Source organism: Anas acuta, chromosome 6 (assembly GCF_963932015.1).
Source record: "Anas acuta chromosome 6, bAnaAcu1.1, whole genome shotgun sequence".
Classification (NCBI taxonomy): domain Eukaryota; kingdom Metazoa; phylum Chordata; class Aves; order Anseriformes; family Anatidae; genus Anas; species Anas acuta.
Genome location: NC_088984.1, coordinates 6,122,499 through 6,134,476, shown reverse-complemented (window position 1 = coordinate 6,134,476; position 11,978 = coordinate 6,122,499). Strand labels below are relative to the sequence as shown.

The window sequence follows — 11,978 nt, the reverse complement described above, 5'->3', positions numbered from 1 at the left end:
CCAACCCCTCTACTTTTAATGCCCTGGTTCAGGGGCCTAATGTAATAAGCAGTTCATGACCATGTTCATCAAACCATCCACTTCTCAGCTGCCATAAACACTATCAAACCTATTCAGCCCAGGCTTCTAGCACAGTCAGGTGCAGGCCAGACTTAAATATCTCATCAAAGAACAAATTCCAGCTGGGAAAAATACTCAGTGATGTGTAGCAATATCTGAGTTTTTGTGCATAAGGACACAAAGTGATATTGGGGAAAAAAAATCCAATTTACCACAAGTGAGTGACAGATTTAGCAAACTCTCTTTATTTACATACAAATACATGTACACATATATTCTGTATATGTACACATATTCAAGTGTATATACATATATGGTTTCCACGTACTCTACAATAAATAGCATGTAGGGTTTTCTTTTAATTGCCTACAGTGCTGAGTAAAAATACATGGCAATAAAATCATGGCTTACAGCTAAGTTACAAAAGCACCAAACACTGAACCCATAGCAATAAATCCAAGCTTATATACAGCTAGAACGAGGACACGCTATACAGAATACAAAGTAGAACATCTTGTAGGAATCAACAATAATTGACAAACTAAAAACATCATTTAGAACAGGAGAGACTCTATAAAATGGAGGAAAACATTCAGATTTGTGATGAAACAAAACCACACATTTAAGTTTGTCACCTAAAGAGAAAAGTAAATTAACCATTACCTTTATTTTTTTGACAGAATAAATTCATGTGTGTGACTTTACCATGGAAATCAGAATTAATCTCATGAGTGAGTCCTTCTGAGCTGCCAGTCATTTGTCTGGGTGCATAAAACTTGAGCAAAGTATTTTAACAGTACTTCATTTAAGCTGCGTGTAGCTTCTTGGGCCCTGCGTGTTAGTTTGATTATAGGTAATGAAAAACACTTCCTCAGCCAGCTTTTTGCACGGGACCTGTAATATCAGGCTGTCACAGGGGTCTGCGATAGCAAACCAGCAGCAGTGGTAAAATCAATACTGAAAGAAAGCCTGGGGAATTTGTGCTTGGCGTTGCACTGCTGGAGCTAGCTGCTACTGACTTCAGAGGGAGCAACAGCTTTGCTTCTGAAGCAAATTCCTAGCCAGACCCTTGGGTTTTACAACTACAAGATGTTTTCTGTACAAGGTGTGAGTCTGGCTGAGTGTTTTCATATCGATAGCAATTGTTTGAAATCTGCTTTATGAGGTGAAGATGCATAGGTTTTTGTTGTCCTCTGTTTTTCATTGCCTATGTACTGACCTTCAATATGCAATGCAATGCTAAAGAAGACAACTGGGTGCTGTTAAGCAGAAAGCTCGTGTTACTCAGGCATCATCCTTACACTGTGATACATTTTCTTTGCCACAGTATAGTGGTAGCAAGACAATTGCTTCCTTTGAGGGGAAACCAGCCCCTGTTACCATTTTCAGACTTAAACAGAGATTATCTTTTTCCAGGGTATGTATACTCTCACCATGAAACTAGTACAAGTGTGCAAACACTTAAGAATGATCAAAACCAGTGATGACCACAGAAGGAAGAAATGTACACCACACCTGCACACCTGGTGGGTCTAATAAACTAAAACTCATCAGTGTTTAATTACATCATTGCATATCCATGGGTAAAAGTCTGAAGGAAGAACTACTCACTCTTCACTTCAACGAATACATACAACTACTACAACTCATAGAAATGCAGCTTCCTTTTCTTTTTCCTAGAAATAACACTTTCAATATTTAGACTTGATCCTTTGAGCCCTGTGTATATAACATTCTTTGTGAAATTAGTGGGAGAGCTGTTTATTTGGGTTTCCATATAAGCAGCTGAGAATCACTTGTTCTTTATATTGTCACCTCCTAAAGTTCCCAATGAGAAACAGGATCGTTTCCTGCTAAGTGTTGTCCAATTCAAGTAAAAGATAACCTCTCTGCTGTTGAGTCTTCTTTAAAAAAGAATTATTTTCATGATCGATGCTCATTACAGACAAAATTTGCTTTGATTTCTTTTTTTTTTTCATCATGTGTCTGCCTGGTGGTTCCCTTGTGAATGATGAGAGCGCTAAAGTGCAATGGTCTCAAATGAAAATGATTGTTACATGAACAGTTTGATTATTTACGATACAGCACAAACACAGCTACAGTTTTAAAAGACTTTTTAACCTGCTAGGAAAACATATTTCTCCAGAAGGTTAATGGGAATGCTGATTTTTATGACTGATGCGGGATCTTTACCGTTACTGGCGGCTGTCTCAGCCAGAGGACAGGTACGGAGTCTCGCTATGGTAGTTGTAATCAGGACAGACCTTCTGCACCAGTTTGTAATCTACGCTGTAAAAAGCAATGTAAATGCAGATAACTTTAAAGGGTTTAGAACACAACCAGGAGACATGGCTTTGAGTCTGCTCTTGATAGCAGATCTTGGAGGGGTCGAAATTGCACAAGGCAGTTTTTTTAGCGCGATCTGTTTTTTCGTACTCGATCCGGCAATTGAAGGACTTGGATTCCTTGGTCTCCAGCGTTGACTGTGGAGACGACTCAAACTCAACCACCTTGGAAGGTGGCACCAGGCTTACAGAAACGTTCCCGAGACCTGTGGAGTTATGTCGGAAATAAACGCTGAAGGTGCCGTTGCCATGATCAACGATTTTCCCTGTGATCAGGAGGTTCAGTTTAACAGTTTTGATGTTAGAGTGGAAGTCGCCCCATCCAAACATCTTCTTGAATTTCCCAGTTTTTACTATAGGTCTGCGTTTAGTTCGTGCGAGAGATTCCTGAACCTCCGTGATGTTGGACAACCAATCCCAAAAGTTTTCTGTGCTGTCTGAGTAGGACACCTGGCCGTGTTTCAGTACTGGAGATGGCTTAACAAACAGGCGTAAGGGATTGATGATCCTGGAGTGGACCACGTTGTCGACCAATGTCTCTGCAGCATCCTTGTCTTCCCAGTCCAGCACGTCCGTGGCTTGTACGACTTGATTAGCATCACAAAATACCTGTTTCAAAACAGAAAAAGAATGGTATGAAGTATGAAAATAAAAACGTCAAGATCCGAAAGGAGCTATTAATATTTCTTTTTATATCAGTGGGGACTGAACCACATCTGTGCCAGTCCAGTCACGCGGACTTCTGTAATGAGTAATTTCTACTGCCCCATGAAAGCTCAAGGATTTTATTCACAATAGCTTACGGCAGATGCAAAAAGCTCAATGGGAGCCATCCAGGGGAACAAATGCATAAATCTCTGGACAGGTCGAGGACTGTCACGTGTCAAGCAAGGCAAGCACACACTGCTCTCAGATGTGTTAGATAAAACCATGCCTAAGGACACAAGAAAACCTGAACAGCAAAGCAGAACCTCTGCTAAAAGATGGGGTGACAAACAAAAGCAGATTTTTTTTCCCATTCTGTTTTCTTTTTCTGCTTAGTTAACCTGCCAAATGCTTAAAATCCTCCAATCTGCACAATAAAATGTTTATTATACATTTGTATTTTTGGTCTTATCTCTTTCATAGGCATACCTAACTTGGTATGCCCACTCGTGCTCTCAGTTTGAGTCAGACTGTGAACACAATCATAGGTTTTGGTGCCTTGGTTGCAGGTGCTAAGCTGCCTGTATTTTGCAGGGCCTAACCTGCATGAGGAGCTGAGCAACTCCACTTGTAGAGCACGTCTCATCATTTTTCAGTAACATGACTAGGCCAAGCTAAGTCTAATGCAAAATAGTTTTCAGTCAAAGAGCAAATAACAATTCGTAGCAGTGACAGTGTTAGCTTTCTGCCCCACGTGTCTCACTAAATATCAGGTTCCCATTTTAATGCACATAGATACTGCCCAGGTACATTCTTCTTGCACACCCTGAGAGGGGAGTCCTGTTGAAAAGACAGAAGTTGAGCGTATAGTCAGGAAGTCAGAGGTAGGACCTGTGTTTTGACAGGCTAGAAGTGGACATTTGACTTGTTTTAAAGCCCTTGAAGTCTTAAAGATAAAATTTGTAAAACGTATTTGCAAGGTAGTCCTCCTCAGGGCTATCCTACATCAGCATCCTCACGTACAAAGAGAAGCTTTTCAGCTGCATTATCATTCACCAACACGCTACCCATTGCATGAACGGCATGAAAAGCAGCTAAATAGGGAAAGAACTGAATTGTAGCGTGTTCCACCCCCAAAGAAAAGCTCCTTCCTCCTCCTCCTGGCAAAATGCTGCCCTGAATTTGTCATGGATCTTGCAGGGCTAGGCACTGGATGGTGGGCTGGGGAGGAAGGAGCACCCCTCCGTAGGAAAATTATTTTCTTCTTTAGATTGGAAAGGGGGAAAAAGACACCAGCGATCACTCTCAGCCTGAGACCTTGTATGTCAAGTCTCTGCCTCCATGCTACGTTTTTTATGGCTCAGCTACGAACTCGGGAAAATAGGAGATCCTAATGGAAGCAGAGACGGATGCTTATCTGCACCACCACGAATACTGCTGTCATAGCGATGCTGGGGGAAGCTGTCACAGTGATGGAAAGCTCCCGGTGCAGCACCGCATGTTTATGCATGGGTCCTCAGCCACTGCTAAGCCAGCCCAAGGGCTGAAGGTGAGCCAGGTGGCACTGGGAGCAGCTGGGAGCTCCCCGCTGCAGGCCGGGGCTGGCACCGAGGATGCGGAGGTGATGAAGGTGGGATGCCATCCTGTGGCAGCTCCGGCTCCAGTGGGGATAGGGCTGAAAGTCCAGAAGCTTTTGTTCCTATTCGAAGTGCTAACACCCACTTGGAGGCACAGGCACCCACAGCTGGTACCCGGCTGAGGACTGCAGGGGGTGAGGTGAAGGAGCACTGCTGGCCCCAAAGCCTCTTGGTGCGCAGGAGGACCCGGCTTTGTGTCCACACACAGCTCTGCCTGTCCTTTGGCAAGGGCACAGGGACGCACACAGCCGTCCTTCTGGGCTGCTTTCCTTCCGCAGTGCTTATTGGTATGTGTGCAGCGGCTCTTTGGCTTTCCTCCCCTTCCTTTTAGGAAGAGATCTAGAGGGCATTGAGCCATGTGTTAGCGGTAATGCTCGGCGTATGGCTCTTCTGGGGGCGCTCACTCCAAATGAGATAGCAGAGCATTGCTTTCGGAAGTGCTTCTTTCCGCAGGCTCCGCCATAAAAAGAAGAAATATGTAGGATAAGGTTCGGGGGAGCTAAGGAATGGGAAACATTACCGCATGATAAAACAAGTCAGGATTGTCACATCGGGAAGGTATTAGGGCACAGTTATTTCACAGCCATGGTGGTGGAATTGCGGAGTTGTGCCATGCCAAGCCACTGCCACGACGTTTAATTGTGTAAGTGTTACAGTGAAGGAGCAGCTGGTACGCTCACAGTGAGACCTGCCGCTGGAGCTGCAGTGACATGGGCTGGTTCATGTGGCAATGAACTGGCTTTCATAACACAGGAGTACAAAACCATTCATGTGTTGAATCATGAGGATGCAATAATATTTAGGGCACATACAGCACCCAATAAGCGCTGCTGCTTCCTTAAAATGAGTATTTTTTTCCTCCTCTCTCAAACAGGTTGAAGACTACAGGACTTGGGCAGCCTTAACTCTTGACTCTGCCTCCTCCTGCTGCTGCCCTCTTCCCTCATCTTGCTGTAGGAACGAGGCTCGGGGGCTGAAAAAGTCATCGGCTCAGTCAGTCACAGGAAAGGGGACTTTGCAAGCCCTGGATGGTACATTTGTGGTGTTCTGCAAACGTTCAATAAACAGTGCCTAACAAAGAACAGCCTGGTTCTGCTCGGTGCCCAGCGCAGGAGCACGAGTGAGGGCACCTTGTTCAGAAACATGAATAATATTTGTACAAAACCCTTTGTGTGTGTGCACAGACTTTGCTATTTTAAATAAAGCTTTCTGCAACACGAGAGAACCAAACCCTAACCCATCATTTGCTGCTACGCATTGCACAGACCCCTCACGTGATGACAGCCTTTTGCTATTAGCAGGGATGGGCCGATGCGTTTTGTTCAGCCGGTTATTCACTTTGGTTAGCAATTTCCAGGAAATAAAAAAATCCGTATTAAAAGAATGCAGAGCGTGCTGGAAAAAATGACCTCCTCAGCATCTTCCCATCTCACTACGATGCTTCTCTATAGTGGAAAATATTGCTAGGAAGGAAGGTATTTGAAAAAAATTCTAGCTTAGGGAAGTTTGTATATACATTTAAATAAATGGCTGTGGCTGTAGTTCTCCTCTGCTGCACCTGCATTTTCCCATTCCCTCCAACCCATCAATTCCCAAGCAGAGGAAATCGCCTCATCTATTTTCTGTATTACAGAGGCTTTAAACTGTCACCCGGTTACCCCCAAATTTCCATCAGACCGCAGATACTTTCCTGTACCGGGCATTATCTTGGACCTGTCACGCTGTGCAGAACCCACAACACGCCTTGCTCTTTTGGTGGGGTACGCTACCCACAGAAGCAATTCAGACCAAAGCATAACATCGTGTTTATTTGTGTGGTTTTCACTCAAACCACTGGCTCTTCCTGCATGCTTCTTTGAACGATTGTGATTTCTCTTCAAGGCCTTTCCCTTCCATGAATGATTCAGACCATGGCAGAGAGGCACAGGGTTGAATGAGGTCCCTGTGAACTATTTTTAAGAAATTAGTCTGTGCTGAAGCAACGCCGGTATCAGTAAATGCTGTATTTTTTGTATTTGCCCCATTAAATTTGTGCTTGCTCACCTGGAACCTGCTCCCACACCTTCCTCCATGGGCAAGGCACTAAATAAAGGAGGAGCAGCCATGCAAGAGTTAACAGTCCTGATGCTTTGGGGACTTGATCCAGGTTAGTCATCAATCACCAGCAATCATTTCTGTAGCTTCTGCCCTGCCAGGAATCATTTAAAAACCGCCGGCAATTAGCTGAAATAAATAGGTCTGGTGGGATAAACTGCTCTGAAGCACCAGTCTGCCACTCGCTGGTGCTGCGGTGAGCGTTTTTATCCCGCAGACAAGAGAAAAACTCATCCTGGGGGAGCTTCCAGTGGGCTCTGAGCTCTCTTCTGGTCCCAGCCCTGCCGCTGCATCGCAAGGGTTTGTATTCATCTCACTGCTGTAGCTGCAGAGGATGCTGCCCTGGCTGCCTCGTGCTAATCTCAGCATCTTGCAAGCCACGCGCTGCAAGAATAAAGCAGAATCATTGAGCGGCCTCACGAAAACCTTGCTGTGAATGGGGGGGTAGAAGGAAGAGAAATAGCTCTGCTTTATCTGTTTGAAAATTCAATGATTTCAACACATTTATCAAATTTTAAATAATTTATGTCTTGACAGGCCTTATCAATTTTGCAAAGCACACACATTAACCAGATACAATGATCTCATATTAGCTTTTTCAGCATCTTACACCAGAGCCCAGGAAGATTAATAAAAACTCAGACCGTCATCAATTAAATGGAAAAACATAAAATTGTGTTCCATTATAACCTTTTTTTTTTGCAAGAAAATGATGACGGCTCCTAATAATTCATCACAACAAGCTGAGTTTGAACTTTACCGATTATTAAATACGTTTTTCTCAAAGGCAGAGGCCGCGATGGGTTTTATGGCAGCAGATGCGACTGCTGTCAGGAATGCTTCAAGGAATTTAGGAATTAAGCAACGTCTTTTAGCAGGACTGTTGAAGAACCACATTTGTCTCACCCAGTCACAGCCTCATTTTGCAGGATGTTATAAGCGCGTAAGCTGCAATTGTAAGGTGGTTTAACTCTTATTTACCACTGCAGCTTCTGCTAGGAATGAAAGCTTTGAATTAACAACTGGGGTTGTTAAAGGAAAAATTCTTTTGGATACTCGGATCTTCAGCAGCCCAAACTTATGTTCAGGTTTTTGCTTCAAAAACTTTGATTTTGCTTCCCTTCTCCCAGAAATGCTGCTGGGAGATGTTTGGATTTCCCTTGAGAAAACAAAATAAGAGATCGTGCAGGTCAGCCTGCACCAAGGAACGAGTCGCTGCTTGCTCAGAGTTAAAGAGGTTTCAGTGCCAGGCAGGTCCAAGGTTTTGCACCGATTCCTCCTCCACTGGACTTTGCAGTCAGCTGAGGGCCCTGGTCCTGATGCGCCGAGCCACGGACACGCGGCTGCAGCTACAGCAGGTGGGGGCTGAGCTCATTGCAGGAAGCACTGAGCATCCTGCCGTGATCTGGGGCTTGTGTCTTTTCCCAGGAGCTGTTTTAAATCAGATAGAGGAGTTGAGATAAGCTACTTTATTAGAAATTATTAAGTTCAAAAGTGTCTGTAAATACCTGAGGGCCTGGCAGCAGGGAATGCGGCTCACATACCGGGAAAATATCGAGAGCTGCAAAGGAGCGCAGCTAACTTCTGCCTTTCGCTTCAGCTGTGAGGAAAGTACAAAATGACTTGGAGATGAAGCGAAGCTAACACAAGGCTCTGTATTGGACTGCTGGCTTTACTTCCCGAGCTGAATTCTTCTGCTGTGGTGACGGAGGAGGTGCTGGGTGACCTGAGGGTGCTTGGGGTGGCCGCGGCGTGCCCTAGCCAGAGCCGGGGGTGTCCCTGGACCAGCCCCACGGCATGGCAGCCCTTGAGCTGGTGGACAGGAGCAGACTGAGGAAGGAAGTACATTTTTCACAACTTCCAAAAATTAAAGGAATGACAGAAGGCATCGCAAGTGGAGGCAAAGATCAGGCACAACTGAACCTTACAGCCCATTCAACTTCCTGCCTGTAAAGGAATCCTGCAAGAAGATGCCTCTCACAGAGGGACGCTGTGCTTGGGGCCGCGCTGCGTGCTGCTGCCAGCCATGGGCAGTGAGATGCCCTCCTGCACTGAACCCCCCGCAGCAGCTCTGGGAAAGTGTCAGAGCAGTGAAATGGGGATGTCACAGGAAGAAAATGAGGAACGAATCAATGGGACTCTGTATATTAATTGTGAATATTTGTATTTTCTGACACTGCATATCATTGCCTGAAATTCAACGAATCCTGATAAACACGAATATAAACTTAAATACCTGAAGGAGACACGACAGTAACAGCCAGCCTGAAGCTTTCTTTAACTGCTTAGCCTTTTGCCTTTCAGGAGTTTCAGACTGTCACGGAAGGTAAGGCAGAAAACATAAATTGGAAACATAAAAGCAAATGTGCAGACTCAGCACCATTTCTCCCACTACAATACGGCAAGTTCCTCTTTTATTCTCACGGCAGAAATATGGGAATTGAATAAACTGGGTTCGCTGAGTGCCACTGAAAGGCGCTTTGCCATTTTTCTGCTAAAGATCTGAGAGAGAAAACCTCTATCTACATCTATGTACCCCTGAAGGCTAGGGAAGGTAACAGGTAGAAATCTTTGCTTTAACGAGAATATAGCTAACATTCAAATAACCTACAGACAAACATATCAGTCTAAAACAAATGGGCATGCTGAGAGAAGTTCCAATTCAGACCAGGATTTCATTGCATATTTTTCAACAAAATGTATCCTTGATATCATATTTTAGAGAAAAAAAAATAAAATTATCCACTTTTTGTGAGAAAGCAAAATAATACTTTACTAAAACAGCACTTCAGTAAGGAAAGAAATCTGGAGGGGAGAAAGAAGCAAAAGAATAGAGAGGGAAAATTAAAAAAAAAAAAAAGCCTGTAATTAATTCTTTTTCCAGAAAGGTATCTGTGGAAAGCATTTGCCATTTTACCCATAACCCCTACTAGTAGTTTCAGCTTAACTGTTCCCTCCAGCTTCAATTGGATAAATTGCATAGATGGCTTTTAAATGATATCCGTGTATTGCATTGATCTACCTTTTTGCTGAAACAACAGAAAATTCGCTCTGAGAAATGCTACTTGCCAAAAAAAAATGCACACAACTCAGCTGTTGAAGACTTCACCTTATTCTACTTAAATCCGTTAAAGATTCCCTTAAAGCTAAAATAGAGATCTTTGAGATAAAAAATAGGTATCTTATTTGTTTATGGAAAAAAAAAAAAAAAAAAAGGTTCCTAATTTTGTCTGACATAGATTAGATATAAATATTGGTATTACTATGTAGTTTTTCTCTTTGCCACTTGTGAGGCATCCGGCTCTTTTTGAAGGGTGGAGAAGTAATAGAGATGTAAACCATTCTGTGACTGATCTGAAAAGCAGTGTCATAACAGAACACCTAGATCAGTCACGATAGATAAAGAAATCTTAGTTGGGATCTGTACTTATGTAAGTACCTAAAATATTCGAGAAGCGTGTGTAGTTGATGAGAGGCCAGGAAAGGGAATGCTGCAGTGGGGGGGCTCAGCGGGGCAGCATCTCTGGTAGAGATGAGCTGCCCTTCAGCAAGTGAAATAAAAAGGTCATCAAGTCTATGAAATACTAATGGCATAATCTGCCTAGATGGGACTTCTGAAGGACTTCCAAAGTCAGATGGCTAAAAGCTGAAAATCTGGCTTTAAAAGTGGGAGTGCGCTTTTCTCAAGGCCAGTTTCTGGTCCTGGTAAGGGAAGGGGGAAGCTGAAAGCTGACCTGAGCGTGCAAGTTCCTTGCTGCAGTGGGCTGGGGGCTCTGGCCATTTGCCTGGGCACTCAGGATGCTGCTTCTGGTGGGTGCCTTCTGGCCCCATTTGCTCCTGCCCTCCTCACAGCCTCTCCCTGACCACCCTGCTTGTTGCCAGCGGGGCCAGGGCACCAGTCTGGCTTTCAGAAGGGAACACCTCAACCACTGGGGAGGCTGCACCGAGCCCCCTGAGGTCTCTGGCCGTGCTCCCTGGGCACCTGCAAAGAGCTTCAGGTGCTCTTTGAATCACCGTGTTCAGCTGCTGGAAGTTCAAGCTGTGCTCATGAAACCTATTTTGTATGGAGCTTAGCTGGTGCTATGGACATATATCAGCTCATGGGACTGAGACTTGTCCTTTAGGATGAATCTGGCCTCCCAACCAATATTTAGGTATTTTTAGAAGACATTTCTTTTGCCCGGTAAGCCTGTGAGATGTCCCAGGTGCTTTCAACCTCCACCATGCCACTTGCAGATGCTGCTCAGCGGCTTGCAGGACTAATACCTAAAAAAGCTTCCTCCGAGAGCAAATTGAAATGGAACCACTTCAAGTCCTTTGCCAAGACAGCACCTGCTGACCTGCTGTCTGTTGAACTTTACAGTTAATAATTCTCCCTCCTGCTTATTTCTTTAATGCCTGGGAGACTTTGCTTTACATTTGTGGAGATCAGTTCATTAAAATACTAATTTCAAAGTGTAATTATCTGTTGGTGAGCACTGCTGTTTGAACCAGTGGTAGCACTGATAGGCTCTGAACAGCAGGAGAGTTCATGGCTGCCCCAGTCCCACAAAGCTCCAAGCAGGAGTCACCAGGGCACTCGGACGGAGGTGGGCATGAAAGGATTTAGGGGGAGAGAGGTTTTAAGAGCCACAGTAAACCATTAAGATGATTTTATGTGTCAGGGAAACCGCATTAATGTAAAACTGCTGTACCTGTTAGAAATCAACTTGATTTTACTCAAGTTGTCATCTAGGTTTTGTATGCCTTATAAATTTTAAATTAAAAATCAATTACAGAACAGCCCTTAATCTCGTCTTTGGAGTTGATTCATATTTGGATGAGAACTCCGAGACCCAGCTGACCTCCCTCCATGCTAAGCACGACACAGAAAAAGGTGATTTTCTATCTTACCACTCACGTGCCATTATTCAATACTTTAACAGCATTATGAGATAGAGTTTTAATAATCTAGCTAGATTAAATGAATAAAAGTATGCTTCTGACAAGTTAGAAACAGAAAGAAGCTGTACGTTTCTAGCAGATTTCAAACTCTGAATTATTACAGCACGTAAGAGATGATTAACAAAGAAAAATATTACAGTTATCTACTCCCTTTGAGAGTCTAACTAATGAACCTCTAACAGCTGCTGTTGAAAAATCAGTAACACTATCACTATCAATTTCAAGACAAAGCACAGCTGACAGATGTTTGAAG

At 43.9% G+C, this 11,978-nt stretch overlaps 1 protein-coding gene across 1 annotated transcript in view; it reads right to left on the bottom strand.

Annotated features, from left to right (window-relative positions):
• Positions 1-278: 278 nt before the first annotated feature.
• NXPH2 (neurexophilin 2) overlaps positions 279-11,978 on the bottom strand; it is a 35,318-nt gene continuing 23,618 nt past the window's right edge. The window contains exon 2 of the mRNA XM_068687114.1: positions 279-3,014. Coding sequence (XP_068543215.1) covers positions 2,271-3,014 — 744 coding nt within the window. The 3' untranslated portion in view covers positions 279-2,270. The remainder of the gene's footprint in view (positions 3,015-11,978) is intronic.